This window comes from Chionomys nivalis, chromosome 17 (genome assembly GCF_950005125.1).
Source record: "Chionomys nivalis chromosome 17, mChiNiv1.1, whole genome shotgun sequence".
In the NCBI taxonomy this organism is placed as follows: domain Eukaryota; kingdom Metazoa; phylum Chordata; class Mammalia; order Rodentia; family Cricetidae; genus Chionomys; species Chionomys nivalis.
In genome coordinates, this window is record NC_080102.1 from 5,368,106 (window position 1) to 5,386,923 (window position 18,818).

Below are 18,818 nucleotides of genomic sequence, written 5' to 3' on the forward strand. Positions count from 1 at the left end.
TATGTTTTAAACAAATATTCAGGGGAGAGCTGAAGCTGGAATGTCTATTAAACACACTTTCTCTAAGTGAACTCGCTGGAGTGCCCTGCTGGATGTAGGAAAGATCAAGGCAAACACACACAGCTGCAGGGATTTTCGGGGCTCGTCCAACAAACAAAGGCAATAATTAGTTATAGACACTGTTATAATGTGAGAATCACAAAAAAGTGATATGATCCTTTCTAGCAAGATTTGGGTTAGTTTAGAAGTAATTGTTCTATCGAGTTGTATATTAAAAGCTAGAAAATGTTGACTATCTCTATAAAGAATGTTTCAAATTGATATGGGAACAGGGAAACAGTGTGTTCAAAGGCTTCAAGCGGTGTTAACGTAGAGACTAGCAAAGTCAGCGTTCACAGAGGTTGAGTACTGAAACATATAAAGCAATGGGATTAATAAAGACAAATCAAAGAAAAGAGAGTATTGTCAGAGCATAATCTGATATTTAATTTATTGTGTTAGATATTTACAAATAACAAAGAGGGCAAGCTTGGTCCCAGGAATGGGTTTCTGAGGTAGAACATACATGGCGGTTGGCGAGAGGGTGGGGGCGGCAAATAGACTTTAATGCTAGAACTTTGTGTATGTGATTGAAGCTACTGAGTGTCCATGATGGATGAAGAGAGGTGTGGGACTTTGTTTTGGAACTGAATGAACATAAAAGAGATTTACATATGATCAGAAAGTAAACATGGAGGAGCAGAAATGCAGGCCTAGAAAGTAGGGGTCTGTTTCTGGGCTTTGCCTCTCACCTGCCCACACCTTCTGCGCGTGTGTGTGTGTGTGCACGCCTGATGCTGTAAGCTTCAAACAACGTTATATCAGCATGTTTCTGAGACAGCTAGTATTGTAGCGTCAGCTTTCTATCCTGGGTAAGAGTAGAAATGGCCCCTCTGTTTAGAAGCAGAGGCCACACTGGGTTGTAGTGTGAAGAAAGGGATGTCAGAGTCTTCTGGGGGAAAGCTAAGAATGTCTCTTATCAAAGCAGAAAGATTTCGAGAACAAAGGTCAGGACTTTTAAAACAAACGAAGTGGAATGGGAATTTTGTAAGAAGAACATGAGTACTAAGAAGATAAAAGAAATGCAATATATAAAGTTTCGGTGGCAGAAGGAGAGAGGGAAGTTATGCTACTCTAGGGAAAAAATTCAGAGCTTCATTTAGAGGTTGTCAAGGGAGTGTGTGTGTGTGTGTGTGTGTGTGTGTGTGTGTGTGGACAGCCAGAGGGTAGAAATAATTTGGGAGAGGTCAGAGATCCTGAGGCAGAGAGCTGGTAATGAAGGCAGCGCTCCACAGAAGAAGAGATGGTGTCTAGTAAGCACGCGAATTAGAAGAATTTAGAGAAAGGAGAGGGAGAGTTAGAAATGATAGATACTCATGTATAAAATTCTCAGAAAATAAATTTAAAAATTCCCAGAGAAAAAGAAAGATGTTTTATTGGCTTCTGATATTGTTATGAAACAGATTTGTTATTAGGTAACTGAAATCTGAAGCTTTCTCAGCAAACGTTCCCCCACTGTGGTGGGTGATAGGTCTGTCGTGGTAAGATGCGGACTCTGCCACTATCACAGTCAGCACACTGCAAGGAATGTCTTGGTCTGCACCGCCCAGCGCTGTGTTAGACTCTACAGACTAGTGCGTTCTGTCCAAAGACAGAAACGACAGAGGCACCAAGAAGAGCCTCTGACAGCGGAAATGCTGTTAGTAGGTTAGTGACTAGCAGGTCAAGATGATGTCCGTGGTAGGTAAAGTGAGGTGGGTTAAATGCTTTGCTAAGGTTAACCAGTAGGTTAGTAACTTTAGGATCCTAGATGCACATCTCCCGTGATGTTTGACGTTATTTTCTTTGTCACTATAACCTATAAATAGTTCAAGCCAAGATATGTGGGAAAATATATAGAAGTATTTTTTCTTTTATATAGTATTATTTTTAATTTATTTTTGTATTATTACTTATTCTAAATTATTTATATTTGCTATTGTTTCTATGTATTTGCTTTATATGCTATATTTAACAGGTTATTAGTTTGTGGCTACTAGCGTAGAATGCAGTTGTCACGTAAGTGTGTGGTCCTGAGTTTTTACCACACACTGCCAAACAAGCACGCTACTGTAATCGTTAAGACAGCTTTTATGAGACAATGACTTGTTCCTAGCTTTCTGCATGTTTTCATTTTCCATGGTAGTGTTTTGTTTTATTTTATTGGGATTTAATTTCTTACTCTTAAAATGTAAAGTATTCTATTTTATCCAGCCATTAATTTTATTCTTATGTTGAATGAAAGCAAACACATACACACAAATCTGTACAATTTAATTTAAAATTTTTCTCTTTAAAGAGTCCTGGGGGCTGGAGAGATGGCTCAGTGGTTAAGACCATTGCCTGCTCTTCCAAAGGTCCTGAGTTCAATTCCCGGCAACCACATGGTGGCTCACAACCATCTGTAATGAGGTCTGGTGCCCTCTTCCGACCTGCAGGCATACACACAGACAGAATATTGTATACATAATAAATAAATAAAATAAATATTTTAAAAAAATAAAAATAATAAATGATCATTATTTAAACACCTTACTGGTTAGTTGGTTGGAGATTATCAGTGTAGTAAATTTAGTGCCAAAACTGTAATGCAAAAAGTTATGGGTTTGCTAATAATGAACACAAAGTAGGTAAAAAGTAGACATAATTTTTTTCTGAAAAATAAGCTTGGAGATTTTGTCATGAAATCCTAAACTGATGGCCAAAATATAATATTAATAAAATGAGTTCCTCAGCCATTTAAAGCTTCCTCTTAATATTATAGACCAAACCTACACATTTTGTATAATTATAATCAATTCTAGATTTAATGTCTTAATATTGATAATATGTCTATTAATACAGGAATAAAAATGTAATAAAGTCTTAAAAATTCTTCTTTAAGTAGCTATATGATCAACACACTTCATTATGTTACATTAAAGTTGCTCCCTAGTTACATTGATGTCATATTAAATTTATGATACAACATAACTGACCTGTAAAAGGAGAAATTATTTAAAGAAGTCTTCACCTAGGACTGTTAGAATTCACATCCTGCAAGCCCATTTTTTCAAGGAATGTTTACAAACATTCCTTCAGTAGCTAAAGCCCACAGCTCTCTACTGTACAATGTTTTGAACAGCTAAAGACCCAAGCTGTCTGAGAAATTTAGGTTGAAGTGATCAGCCCAGTCCCACCTCCAACATACCTGTAACTTACAGAACACCTGCAGCACATTTAACAGCCGAAAATGGATCCAGCATGCACAGGGTGATCTGGGAAAGCGGACTGAAGGGCGAGATGAGGAAAGCGAGACAGGAATGTAGAGATCCCAAGTGAATGACACCCCAGACACTCCAGTCTCGCTTCAGGCTTTATTGAGGTTCCTCGATGTAACTTGCATGGGAACTGCTGGAAGGTTAACTTCCATCCAGATGAAGTCACCTGCCCGGATAGCTATTTATCTAGTCCTCCAGTTTATTTCTCATAAGAGTGGCCTCAGCTGGGTTTTATTCTTCATTGTTACTATCCACTTTTTAGATGTTCCTGTTTGTGGATCATGAAGTAGGGTTAAACGGCATGACATTCTTCTTTGTACTTTTTACATCTGTGACCAATTAGCAGCTTGAGAAAGACGCACAGCGTGGCTGCCAGGCATAAGTACAGCTGAAAACCATGCTTCCAAATACCTCCTTTAGCCGTTGGCAATAACTCTCCAGCTAATGGCAAGCCTAAATCTGACTAAAAAATTGAATGCCACTTTGTGAAATGTTTATTTAGACACCATAAATAAAACATATAAATTGTTTATTTTCTTTTGTATGATATGAATCAAAATGAGTGTCTACACCCCTAAACCCCTCCTCTCTACTTCTTCCTTCTTCCTTCTTCCTTACAATGTTGCTTCATAAATGTTACGAGTTTTAGCCCAGCTCATGTTCCAAATATATGATTACCTTTAGGAGGACAACATGTATATTTAGAAAGAAATTGTTACTGCACTGGAAACATCATATTTAGGGTTTGCTATCATTTAATTTAGCAATGTGTCCTTAATTTAAGTAGCAAACGTATTCTCTACAAGTTTTCTCGGTTAAAACACCCACATTTTTCTTATTTTATGTCTTTGTTTGATATAGTATTATCATTTTATTTAAATTATGATTTAAAACCTTGGCTAATATAATTTTATTTTATAACTAAGGGCTCATAAGAGTCTTAAAATGTTTAAATGAAAAATATAAAAGAAATTAAAATGAACAATAATCATATCACAATAATTCTGCAGAACATCTTTGTTGGAGTTTGTTATATAATACAAGTTATATAATGTTATATGATAACATTAGCGTTGTTAGTACGTCTAGGATGTAAAGCGGTGAAGCTCCTGAATATCCTGTGCTAGTTACCTGCCATGGTACAAAGACAAGCAGAGACAGAAGTCTCCTGCATCACTGGTACCTTTGTAAAATGAGCAGAGATGGACCTGAAGGCACATTGCTGTAGTATCAACACACAGCAGGCTGGAGCAGGAGGATTGGGAATTCAAGTCCAGTTTGAAGTATGTTATGAGAGCTTATCTTAAACAAAACAAGGCAAAAACTGTCTACTTTCAGTTTATCTGTTGGCCTATCTTTCCTCATCTATATATGATTTTAAGGTCCATTTTTTGTTCAGTCAATTCCCTTTCCATTTGCCTTGAATCTTACTGTTTTCATCCCAAGAAGGGCAAATTTAAAAAGGTTAAATCTGAATGAAACAAAAATATTATTTCTGGATTGCTTTCCTTTGATTGGGTAAAAGTCCAGCAAAGAAAAATTTATTTGCTAGTGGGTAAATGAAATAAAGAAATAATAAGAAAGGAAAGGACATGATCATACTAGGTATGGTGGAAGAGGAAGTTTATTATAGATCAAAGGGAGATAAGCAGAGAGAGGGACATCTAAGAGAAAGTGGACCCTGAGCCATCTGAGGACGGGGGAAGGGAAGGGAACCAGGTGCAGCAGCCAGGAGACCCAAACAGGGTAGAGTCCAGGTAACCAAAATAGTTGGATTGTATAGGGAAGGGAAGGGCAGCCCCTGCACGGGAGAAGCTTGGGGTAGCGGACTGGGTATGCCAGCCAGGAGGGCCCTGTGACAGGAAGAGACTGAGGGCTGCCAGGAGAACCTGGCAGCCACGTCTGCTTTGATGTGTTAAATAGGCACCTTAGCCCTCTGTCCAGAGTTTGAAACCTACCAGTGCGAACTCTTTATGGTGAGTTTATTCGTGGCTCTTCCTCTCTGAGACTTCATATAAGGCATATCGATTATGGTATGGTGTTCATTTGTCCTACGGTTTATTCTAGAAGATTTCAAAGTTACTGTTGGGGGTTTATTAATTCAAATTAACTAATGTGATCCACTGAGATTAATTGTTTTGGCTAGAATCAGTGAATCCTCTTGGGTACATTCTATAAATGGTGATTATTTGGAGAGAAAGAGCTAACCTGGAGATTGGAAATTTGGTCGATATAGTTAATTATAACAAATAAGGATTAGTATTATTCTTAGCACTTGTAGTGGTCTGTTAAATTCAAATAATGATTCATGAATCTAATCATATATTTTGTGTGTGTACATGTGTGCTCACATGCACATGTGTGCATTTGTGTGGCGACCAGAGGCAACCTTGGCTGTCACTCTTCAGCTGCATTCGCTTCATTTTTTGACGCAGTCTTTCTCATTGGCCTGGAACTTGCTAAGTTAGGCTGGCTGACCATTGAGTCCAAGTCCCAACATGGGAATTGTCAGTGTGCACCACCATGCATGTATTTCTTTATGAGCTGAATTCTGTGCCTTGAACTCAGGTCTACTTGCTTGCAAGTCCAGCGTTTATTCAAGCTATCTTTCCAGCTCAGATCCTATGTAATTTTTTGATCATTACTAATGAAAAAGACCATTATGCATGTAAAATTAAGCCAGTATGACCTAAATCTTGTACCATACTTGTTTTATAAATGAAAGCTTTTTTAAAGTCATAAATGTTGTTAGTTATGCAGGTTAGTTCATTTTGCCCATGGCTTCCATGTGCGGAATACTGTGCTGTGATCATGTGTTCACTCCCATCCACCCCTTCTATTATGCAGTCCCTCCCCACTCCCTCTAATTTCTTCCTCCTTCCATTATAGATCCTCTTTTTAGCATCATCTTTATGTATTTTTTAAATTTTGTTTTTCTTTAAGTTTCACTTATGAAAGAAATCCTGTGACGCTTGTCTTTCTGGTATCTGGATTATACATATATTTTGCTTACACAGCATCCTCCCGTCCATTGTCTTCAAATGACATGATTTCATTTTTCTCTAGCTGACTTTATGCTACCATGTATATGTGCCATGTTTTTTATTTATTTTTCATTTGTTGACAAGTTGCCCATCTTAATTTCACAACTTGACTAATGGAACTCAGCAAACTTTATGTATGAGCTTCAGTGCCTTCAATCAGATACCCACCAGTGGTGTGGCTGAAACATATTCCAGTTCTCTTGCGGTTTTTGTTGTTTTGGTTTTTAATAGTAACTTCTATACTGCTTTCCTAGTGGCAGTGTTAATCACTTTCCCACCCATTATGTATTAGGGTTCTTTTCTCCCTGTGTTTCATCAACATTTCTTACCCCCTCCCTAAAATAATAATATTATTATTATTAATGTAAAGTACAGCCATGCTCACCGATTTGAAAAAGAATTTCAAGGTTATTATGATTTGCAATTCTCTGGCAGCTAAACTATAAGTATTTTTCATTTATTTCTTAGCAACTTATATTTTATTCTTGCTTTTTCATTTGTCCTTTTTTTGAAAAATGTTTGTTTAGATCATTTTCCCATTTTGATTGATTACTCTTGTTGGGTGTTAAAAGCATACTAGAGATCTTGAGACACGGCTCAGTGGTCAATCAGACTCCACTTTACAGAACCCACAACAGTTAGTTGTAACTCCAACTTCAGGGCATCTGATGCTCACTTCTGGCTTCCTGGGGCTCTTGCATGCGCAAACGTGCACACAGATATACACATGATTAGAAATAAATCTTTAAGGATGTTTATTGGTTTCTTTGTGTATTCTGTATGTTAATCCTGTTAGATAAATATCTGGCAAGGACTTATATCTCTTCTTTAAGTTGTCCGTTCATTCTGTTGATTGTTGCCTTTGCTGTAAAGAAGTTTGGAAGTTTATATGATTCAATATTTAAATTCTTGCTTTTGTTCCCTAGGATATTGGAGTCCTATTCAGGAAATCCTTGCTATAATCTTGACGAGTTCTCTTGTTTTTTTTCAACTATTAGTTTCAAGTCTTTCATAAAGGTCCGTGATGCGTTTTCTGCTGGTATTTATAAAATTGGAGAGGTATGGGTTTGGTTTCAATCCATGTGATGTCCAGTTTGCTCAGCACTGTTTGTCTGATGTGTGTTTGGGGATCTTGTCAAGAGTCAGCTGCTACTGCATTGATTTGGTTCTGAGTTTTCTATTCCATGGTTTCCGTGTCTGTCTTTATCAAGTAGTGATGCTATCTCTATTGCCCATGAGTGCATTTATCAGGTAGTGATGCTATCTCTATTGCCCATGAGTGCATTTATCAGGTAGTGATGCTATCTCTATTGCCCATGAGTGCATTTATCAGGTAGTGATGCTATCTCTATTGCCCATGAGTGCATTTGAAGTCAGCTATTGTCATGCATTCACCATTGGTTTTCTTGCTCGCGATAGCTTTGATTTTGAGGTTTCTTTTGCTTATAGTTGAATTGGGTTGTTTGTTTGTTTGCTTGCTTGCTTGCTTGTTTGCTTTCTAGTTCTGTGAGGACTCCACTGGTATTTTCTTGGGGATTGCATTTAATTTGCAAAGTTCTTTTGATGTTTTGGCTATTTTAATACTATTAATTCTCTCAATACATAAACAAGGAAGATTTTTTTCATATTCTAGATTGTAGCAACCCTTCATTTCTTTGATACTTTCATTCCTACGTATTTCATTTTAATCTCTTGATCCTATTGTAAATTAGTTGTTGTGTAGAAAATCTATTGATTTTTATGTTAATTTTGTTTTCGGTTGCTTTGCTGGTTTTGTTTATATTTCTGCGAGTTTTGATGGAGTCTTGAGGGCTTTTGCAGGTGTATCATACCATCAGCAAATAAGGATGACTTAGCTTCCTCTTTTCACTGTGTTCTTCTGTTTCTTTCTCTCACCTGATTTTCTGGTAAATATTTCATTGGTGTTTATCTGACGTGTTGGACAGAAATACTGAGAACGGACACTGCTGTCTTCAGACAGAGTTAGTGTTGCTCATTGTGGGTTTGTACAGCCGTGGTCATTTGGATAAACACCGCCCGTGGCTGCTTACACTGTGCCATGGCAGACTTGCGGCCAAGTTAAAGTTTGGCTATGAGCCAAATCAAAAGAATCTGCAATTCAGGACTAAGGAGCCAGCTCATTCAGTAAGCTGCTTGCTCTGAGGGCACGAGACTCTGAGTTCCATCCCTGTCACCCAGTCAAAGGACAAAAGCCAGGAATGGTGCCCTGTGCTTATGTCCCTCTCACTGAGCAGTCGCAGACAGGCAGAGCCCTGGGCCTCCCTGGCCTGGCACCTAACATAAAGGATGAGCTCAGGCCAATGAGAGACCCTGTCTCAAAAGCGTGGAGTACAGTGCCCCTGGAGCTGGTCCTGGGATGCAGACGTGCACACGCTCTCATGCTCAACACAAACGAGCACTCCACCACAGGACCGCATGCACGCGCACACATCCACCTACAATGTATGTTAGTATGCTCTTTTATACGAAAAGTCTGCCGCTCCTCCCTACTGTCGCTGGCTTCCCAGTATTCAGAAGAACTAAGTGTAGCTGGCATAGACATCTCCACACCAAAAAGTCTAAGTATTAGAAAATTCTTATGTTCATGTGTGTGTGTTTTATAACTCTGTCTACGTGTGCTTACATTTTCTTGTCAGTTGGTATTATTTGTATTTAATATTCTATTTTTCGATTGTGATAGCAAAATAAAAACTTTTTAAGGAATCTTTCCAAGCAAAACACATTTTCACTACACATAATTTTTTTTCTCATATAGGGCTAATTTTTTTATTCTTTTGCTGTTGGAAAACAAATTTGTTTTATATCAGAGCACAATTTCACAGGGATAATTTAATGGAATAATAGGTATTACACTGGACTATATTTCATGTCACAGGTATTCATGTTTTAATATATCATCCAGTTTATCTGCAATCCTAAATTTAATATGGAGTCAGTTATACTGTTATTAAAATATGACTATCTTAATAGTTTATTGGTTACTTACTGAAGAATTGATTTATGTTTGATGGCATAAAAACAGAGGTAACTCCATCACTTGGACAGAAGTCTATGGTTGACCTAAACCTGTCTCATCACACAGCAGAAATTTGATGGCATATTTGGAGGTCACATCATTTCATTCTTTATGCATAGTTTTGCCCAAGATTTTGTTAATCTTTCTGGAAAATTGTGTTCGCTTTTATCTTATTTAATCAGTTCTCCACTTAAAATTTATTAGCAAGACTTACCTGGTATATAATGAAATTACTACAGAGTAGAAGTAGTATTTTATGAATTCCAACACTGGCTGAGGAGAGGACTCTGTAACTGCTAACACTGTTGCTCCACTTCCAGTCCTATTCATATTATTATTCTTTTAGATCAGGTAAGTATGAGATGCTTATTTTCACGGGTACATGCTTGTCCAGCTCTCTTTACTTCAGCTTTAGTGTGATCTTGAGCAAAGGGCATATATGTTATTTGTGTGTTTACATTCCTGTCTACATGCATAGTGCTTATAATTTACATGACAGTGTGTTGCTATAGCTGCTAATTGAACTCATTCAATTCATTTTCTGCTTTTGTGTTTTTCAATGTATATATTTTTGAAAAAAAATGATCTTCTCATGAATTCTCTTTATGGAAATCATACTTTTAATATATTCCATATATATATTTATTTATTAGGGTTAGCTAAATGAATTTAGTTTTAAATTCCAATCAGAGTTTACAAACCTATCTAAAATTGATTGATTTTTGACATAATAACTGTTACTGAAAACACTGATCTACTTTTATAATGGGCTTATTCATTTTTCTCAGTTTTATATTCTATTTTAGTTGTTTTCAGTAGTATTTTGTATATTTACTAGCATGATGTCATCAAAACTGCATTTCATAAACTTATTTTTAAATTTTAATTATAGAAATTTCAAATTCAAAAGTTCCTGATAATTAGATTTATAGTGTATTCTAGGAGAACTTGCTTTAACACAAAGCCTGATTTTATGGCAGTAATTTAGAAGTTCAGGTTGAAATTGCATGTGGGAAACAGAAACCAACTGCAAACCAATTAGATTTACATGGTGGATTGAGAGCCAAAGTTCTTGTGCCAAAATTGTGTACTGCCAAATACATTCTTTTTGACAGAGATGTACCAGTGTATTTTATCTAGTTTTTTTTCTCTTCTAATGCAAGTATATTTTATTCAGGTTGAAGTTATTATGTTTAATAGTCATGCTTTTATTTACCAAAATGCATAGTTTAACTTAAAATAAAGCCAATACATTTAATTTATATCTGCTACGTTGAGTGGATATAGCATACCAGCCTCACGTTCCTTCTTTTATACATCCTGATTAGGATTCGGAAATAAGAACTGAAAATTAATTTTATGGGTTTTTTTCTACTTGATAGGTGCTATGGATATAGAGGAGAGAAATCGTCAAATGAAAATTAACAAATACAAACAGGTAGCCGGATCAGATCCCAGACTGGAGCAAGATTACCATTCGAAGGCAAGACAATTTTCTTTTTAAAAGTTGTAAACTAGTCAATCCTCTGAAGCTGCCTAGATGAGTCAGACACAGCATACATGCAATGGTCCAGTGGGATGAAGTGCTAACGTGTGTAATGTGTTTGTGTACCAGCTCTTAGGGATATACTTCTCCTCCTTATTAAAATTACATTATTATAGAGCACATAAAGTAAAATATCTAAAGATCAAAGCTTTTAGATTTTTTTAATTTTATAAAATTTGTATCCCTTCAAAACAGTTTAGGGAAGTCTTCCATTGTCATCCTGTAGTGTGTGTATATCTGTGTGGTTTTTTTTAACACATATTTTTTCTTTTACTACTTTGGTATTTTAGTTAAATTGGGTTTATTACTGAGTTATTGGAGCAAGCATATGGTTGCTTAGGAGGTTCAAAAGGTGTTTTAGCAAGTATATTTTTAAATTATCTTCTGGGTATAAGTTGAGATAAGAGGTCTAGCCAGGAAGAAAATTAAAAATGTTATTTATCTTTCTTTCCATAACCTTTATATTTTTAAAGACATTTTATTAGAATCATATTTTTGTATAACACGAGTTTCCTGTTCACTGTATTATTCCATATCATATTCTCAATAATATCATCATTTCAGAAAAGAGTGTCATAAAAAAACAAAAGCCAGGACAAAGTGAGGGAAAGTAGCTGGAGATGTTAAGTTGATGACAGACTAACAGGCAGAGTGATGAGGAAACAGCTTAGAAAACAGAAGTTGGGTCATGTCATGTATAACGTAGAGAGCTCAGGTGAGCCACATTAGAAAGTTGGTCATGTCATGTATAACGTAGAGAGCTTAGGTGAGCCACATTAGAAAGTTGGGTCATGTCATGTATAACGTAGAGAGCTTAGGTGAGCCACATTAGAAAGTTGGGTCATGTCATGTATAACGTAGAGAGCTTAGGTGAGCCACATTAGAAAGTTGGGTCATGTCATGTATAACGTAGAGAGCTTAGGTGAGCCACATTAGAAAGTTGGGTCATGTCATGTATAACGTAGAGAGCTTAGGTGAGCCACATTAGAAAGCACAGGGAAGCCAGGCACACGAGCCTCAGTCATCCACTGATCCTGGGAATGTTCCCTGTAGCTCACCCAGTTTGTCAGTTTTGGGATAACCGGCATGGAGCTGAAAGCTTTCCACGTATAAAACACATGCTACCCTTTTAGCTACAATGCTGGAGTGTTGGTGACGGTATTATGAAGTTCTGTGTCGAATCGTATTAAATACTAGTCTAGTTTTAAAATCCCTAGAATCTACTTTGTTACCCCCCTCAGGATTTCTCAAGTCTTCTGTGTGGGTAATTCTAAATAACTCTTAATAAACCCACAATAGTAACAAACCCTCCTTAGTGATTCTCTTTCAAAGCATCCTGCAAAGCCAAAGTCTTTCTAGAAACATTTTTCGTATTCTCAGAAACCGGAAGGAGGCAGTATTTTTAATAAGACTATAAAGGAATATGTACATGTGATTTCTGTTTAATCGGATTTTCTCATTTTTCCTCAAAGAAGAATATGACATTCCAGTCATGTACTGGTCTTGCTTTGAATTTTCCCCCATATTGAATATGATTCATTCCTTCCATTCTTGTCAGTGATTTATTGATTAACTTATTTTTCATCTTCAAAATTCATGTTCTCTTCTTTGGTTCAGCAACATGTAATTTGTCTATATAACTTAGCAGCACAAATGATAGTTGATCTGTGACTTATATAGTGATAAGTTAGCATAATCATTCATAATTAAATATTAAATAGCATGGAGAATTATATAATATTTAAATATATAATGTTTATTTTTGAATTAGCTTTATTTGGCATTTTGGATCATTTTCAAAACAATTCAATAAAAAGATTCGTTGTTACTATTTTACAAATAACAGCATACAACTCATTAGCACAGACTTATAATGAACCTCAAAGATTTTTATCTATAATAATGTCCTTTTTTAGAGGACATTTTATGGAAAAAATTATCCATTATCAACATGATGTTATCTTCTATTATAGTATCTACATTGTAATTTTATGATTTTACTACACACACTTAAAAAGCAATATAACCCATAAATTGTTGCAGTATATTCAAATATAGACCAAAAACCTATAATGCACTTAACCTATAATCTCAAAGACTGTTCTGTTCATTGAGTTCAGTGAGTTGGTTTTCTAGAAGCAGAAACGATGCTGCAGAAGACAGGATGGTTCCTCCCTCACTCATGCACAGCCCACATGTGTCTTGTCATGTGTTCTTAAGTTTCTACTTTGATGAGCAGTTGTTCACACATCTCATAAACATGAGTAACATAATCCGATTAAATCCATTTAAGTAAAATGCGGACACCAGTACAGGTACATTTAATAATAAGTACAATTAAAACTAAAGTTAATGGAGTCATAGATGCAAATATTTTAGACAATTTTCAAAACTGTCACAATTAATTTAACTATTATATTTCATCACAACTAATAGAGGAGGAGATCAGCTGAAGCTTGTTAGGAGTGACCACACAAGTGTGTTGTAGGAGGCCGCTTGTTCGTTTCCAGGCAACCCAGACTCCCAAAATAATCACACAGTAACTATATTATTTAAATCACTGCTTAGACAATCACTTAAGTGTATTTCTAGCTAGCTCTTACATTTAGTATTAACCCATTTCCAGAATTTTATATTTTACCACAAGCTCGTGGCCTACCGGCAAGGTTCCAGGATGTCTGCCTCTGGCGGAGACGCCATGGCTTCTCCTGTCTCTGCCTTCTTTCTCCCAGCCCTGCCTACCTATATTATGCCCTACACAGGCCTAAGACAGTTGTCTTATTAACCAATGGTATTCACAGCATACAGAGGGGATCTCACATCATGAGTGTTTATGCATAAATTCTTGACAAGTCAAGCGTAGTCCCACTGGGGCAGCAGTTCTGAAGTCCAGCATGGAGCCAAGCAGACTCCCCTGGGTGGTTCGGGTGGCTTTGGCCCTTTATCTTCGGTTTCTTTATCTGTAATAGTGTTGGGGAAGCTTCACGGGCCAGTGTGATGGTAGCTATAGGAAAAGATGTGCTTTGCACTTAGTGCCCAGTAATGACACGGATGGTATTGGTTTTCTACTAATAGTGACGTAATTAAATATAATAATAGGCGATGCAAAGGAAGTGATGGATCCAAATAAAATTCAAATGATAACTGAGCTAATGGAGGGATCCAGGGTGGACAAATGTCCTTAAGTGTTTCCTTCATTCTATAGTAGGTTCATTCAACCAACGTATAAAAGGAAAATAATATAAAGTGTGAGAATTCATAAACCTTGAAATGACATCCAAATTATAAAAAATAAAACAGCTTTAACACGTGATTAGTATTTATAAACAAAATTCTGAAGGAAGAAAATATACTGCCAAAGTTGACATTTCATCCATGTAATGTCCCTATGATTAACAGTACACATTTCAAATACTTAATTCTGAGACTCATAAATAAACCGAAAGCTGATAGATTAGACTTACATAAGGCAAAATTTAAAATACAGATTATTAAGATGTATAAAACGCATGAATTTTAGGTATGATTTAGAAATAGAACAATGAATTTCTGTATGAGTTGTAGAGCACTGACTGAAATACAGTGCTAGTGGAATCTTTTTCTTAAGTAAAAAGTTTGAGTTTCTTTTTTTTGTTTTGTTTTTTTATTAATTAATTAATTAATTAATTAATTTAATTATTAAAGATTTCTGCCTCTTCCCCACCACCAGCCACCACCTCCCATTCCCCCCCCCCCCCCGTCCCCCAATCAAGTCTTCCTCCCTCCTCAGCTCAAAGAGCAATCAGGTTTCCCTGCCCTGTGGGAGGTCCAAGGACCACCCACCTCCATCCAAGTCTATTAAGGTGAGCATCCAAACTACCCAGGCTCCCACAAAGCCATTACGTGCAATAGGATCAAAAACCCATTGCCATTGTTCTTCAGTTTCAGTAGTCCTCATTGCCCGCTATGTTCAGCGAGTCCGGTTTTGTCCCATGCTTTTTCAGACCCCGGCCAGCTGGCCTTGGTGAGTTCCCGAAAAGTTTGAGTTTCTGATGTTATACAGCAAGCCACCCAGCGAGTCTGAGCCAGGCTTTACTTCTACTGGAGAGGGAGCTATGACACACCAGTTCTCAAGAACCATGACAGTCGGGTGCCCATGGGAGCAGGCATCAGTAACGCCTCTCCGGAGGCCCAGGTCCTCAGGACTCTGTGACGTCCCATAGAAAGTAATGAGCTTCTCTCCCTTCCAGGAAGCCAGTCTTAAGCAAAAGTAGGGCTCACATTTTTACAGTTCCTCTCGGCCCTACTCCAGCCTGAGGCCCGGCAAAAGGCCACACCTAAATTTCTGAAAACTTCTATTTGCCTTTGTCAATTTTTTCTGTTATTGCGTTCATTTTAATAAAACCCTGCATTGAACAGATTCTATGGCAAAAATCCCAACATACTTCCAGAAACCAGCAGAACTGCTTTGGGGCTGTAGGGAGGCACACAAGGTAAGGGATGCTTCTTGGACGAGTTCTTTCTGCCAAGCCAACCGGTTAAACTCCGGGAAAGCCAGTGTGCTGAGTCATGAATGCTGCCATTTTCTAGACTACCAAGCAGAGGAAATGTCAGGAGGTACCGTGTGCACGGTGGAGATTGCTTTCTCTCTCTCCTCCACCCTACCCAGCGCCACACCTTTAATTAATCACCCCTGTGTCCTTTTGTACTCCGCTCTGTGGTTAGTCCTTTACAAGTATATTTATGAAGAAAGCTCAGACGAGGCTTTACAGGCCAGTCAGTAATACCAATGGCAGCGTATGCAGTACTGTTCTGAGCATGCAAAATATCTACATAGCCGCCCCTTCAAGCCCAGTAAAGAAAGTGTGCGTTCCTATTGTTAAATTTGAAAACTGACCTAAACATTTTCTGTATTTGAATCAGTTTCTTATTATTCTTGAAATAAGTAGTAGAAGGGATGAGTATATCACTGAGGGCAAAGAAGTCTTTGGGCATGCATGCGTTTCTGTTTCCGTGTGTCATCAGTGTCTACAGTAGCAGCCGCATTCGGAGCACTGTGCAGAAATACAGATGTGTGGACAGTTTGGGAGCATCACCCCTAGTTGGCTAAAGAGAACTCCACGGTAAACTACATAGTCTCCCTCTGCCACTGCACAGCCTGAGGGGAGTTACCTAGTCTGCCGCAGAGTTGTTTTCCAAGTTACGTCTGTGTGCACAGAGAGCTGTTACTATGGGGGTGCGAGCACCAGCATCATTGGCCAGGACGTGACACTAGCAATGGTGGTGATGGTGACGAAGAGACACTAAGAAGAAGAATGGCCATTTACAGCAAGCCCAGATCAGATAGATAAAATCGTCTTTAAGGCAAACATAAAAATAAGAAAGGAGAAAATATAAAAAGTTATAGTTTTTTGAGAAACCTAAAAGCTTATTTGAATATTCTTGTGTTTTTCCAGTCTGGTCAAATTATTGTGTTTCTTTCATGTTCTCTGTTGAGCTGGATATCCTTCAATTTTATTTCAAATGTCCATGTGCTAGTATAGTTAGCTAGAAATGCTTGTTTACACATTATATATATATATAATATATATATACACATACCGTACAGATACAAAACACACATGCACGCGCACACACATGCACATACACATACACACCATAAAACTGAGTTAGTGAGTTTCTGTCTTTGATGTTTTCGTTGATGAAAGCAACTTCTAGTCAAATCTTCATTTCATAGGAATATATAAAAAATATTCACAGCCAGGCGGTGGTGGCGCACGCCTTTAATCCCAGCACTCGGGAGGCAGAGGCAGGCGGATCTCTGTGAGTTCGAGACCAGCCTGGTCTACAAGAGCTAGTTCCAGGACAGGCTCCACAACCACAGAGAAACCCTGTCTCGAAAAACCAAAAAAAAAAAAAAAAAAAAAATATTCACAGTAAATAATTTTAATAAAATGTTGGACATTTTATATTTTAATATGTAATGAATCTTTGACTTTCTTTTGAAAAAGTTAGCTTTAATTTCCCCTTTTCCTTAACAACATGTTGTGTTCATTACTTAACTAAGCACTGTAGATTGAATAACTTAAATTCCAGGTGTGTATGCCCTCAAGTTTTTGGATGCTAGAGATTTAAAATCCAGGTTAAAAGTTTTGCTTCCTCCCGATGTCCTTCTTGACTTTCCAGTGTAGCCTTTCTCTGGGTTCTCCCCATTTTTTCTCTTTATGCTATGTCCCGACACCAGTTTAAATGAATTAGGACTCAGCCAAATGACCTCATTTTATCTCAGTCACCTCTTAAAGTCCCTGTCCTCTAATGCAGCCGCGTTCTGATACACTGACTTCCACGTGTGAATTTGGAAGCAGCTCAAGTCAGACCACATCAAATCTTTACAAATTAGCTAATGGTCATTTAAATGACCACTTGAGGGGCTGGAGAGATGTCTCAGGGGCCAAAGGCATGCACTGCTCTTGAAGGCCTGAATTTGGTTTCCTCATCCTCATCGTGACTTACAACCTCTCCAGTTCAGGACCTCCAAGGCCCCTTTCTGGTCTACATGTACCAGATTGCAGGCACTATGCAAGGCTTGCTTAGTACAATGTGCGTGATGGTATTAATGCTGCTAACTGAAGCTATAACGTTTTGAGCATTTTGGTTGATTTGTTCCTTTTTCTCTCTCTTTCTTCCTGTTTCCCCTTCTGTCCTCTGAGATCCTTAGAAAATATTCTGAGTTTGTTCCTGAAAGTTCACTTTAGAAAGCTTCTGCCTTAGCTCTGAAATCACATCCAAGTGTGATCCTTTCAACTTGAGTTTCATGCTGACATTCAGGCACAGACTTACTTTCTCTTCCACTGTTTATCCGTTTCTACCTGCAGCCATGCAGTCACGTTTAGTGGTAGGAAGTGCTAACAGAATCTTTTCTTATGAAGAAGTTGTTGGAAATGACTGAAACAGCAGCTTATACTTTTGTAGCACCATCTAAAGTGTAATTTCTTATTTTTTCAGTAAATATAAACTAACAAAAGAAAGAATGTTAAGTAAATTGTATCTGGCTACCTGCAGTTAAAGGGTCAGCCCATGGGCAGTAGCACCATGTGTTAAAAGCACAGTTTGTTCCTATGTTTTCTAAGAATACAGGGAGTAACAATTCTCTTTTACCTCCAGAAAAAAAATAACAATTTGTGCTTTCACATTTGATTTTATTTATCTATCAGAACTGATGATTTGCTAACAATTAGAATACTTTTTAGGAAATGGCTGATATGGGCCACAGAAAGGAGTGAAATCTTGCTTAATGTAATCAGGAATTATATTAAAAATAAAGGATAAATGCAATGAAATAATATAGTAAGATTATTTCATGCAATCTAATAAGATAAAGTGTTGGTGCACAAGTACTACAAACATAAAAATATCCATGCACAAGAAGGGTTTTTGAACTTCTGTCATGGGTGGGAGCAATCCTCTCTGAGAACTATGAGCAGCTAGTTTGTGTGAGGAGGGTGCCCTTTTCTTCAGTGACAGTCACTGGCATGTTGCCCTTGCTCCAGTAAATAACCTCCCACCTACTATCTGACAAGAAGCAAATAAATAAACTCCGTGGGTCGCACACAGTGGAATATGTGAAAGTAGGAGGGGCTTCTTGGGAAGAGGGAGTCCAGCAGGGGGAGGGGCAATGATGACTAAAATTTCTCATATAGATTATGAAACTGTCACACAGTTAAGAAGTAAGACATAGAAACAAAAAGAATGTTGAAGTAACGCATGGAAACCCATGGATCCTCTGGACCAGTTATGCCCTGGGGACTTGATGGTTATGTGTGTTTTGTTCTGTGTACTGTGCAGGTCCTGATTCTTGTCTTTCCAATTAAAAT

At 37.6% G+C, this 18,818-nt stretch overlaps 1 protein-coding gene across 41 annotated transcripts in view; it reads left to right on the forward strand.

The window, feature by feature from the left end:
- Rims2 (regulating synaptic membrane exocytosis 2) overlaps positions 1-18,818 on the forward strand; it is a 377,964-nt gene that overhangs the window by 248,390 nt on the left and 110,756 nt on the right. For 24 of the 41 annotated variants that reach the window (XM_057791762.1, XM_057791764.1, XM_057791769.1 and 21 more), the window contains one exon: positions 10,802-10,902. The exons of the other annotated variants lie outside the window; for them this stretch is intronic. In XM_057791762.1, coding sequence (XP_057647745.1) covers positions 10,802-10,902 — 101 coding nt within the window. The remainder of the gene's footprint in view (positions 1-10,801; positions 10,903-18,818) is intronic. 41 annotated transcript variants of the gene reach the window in all.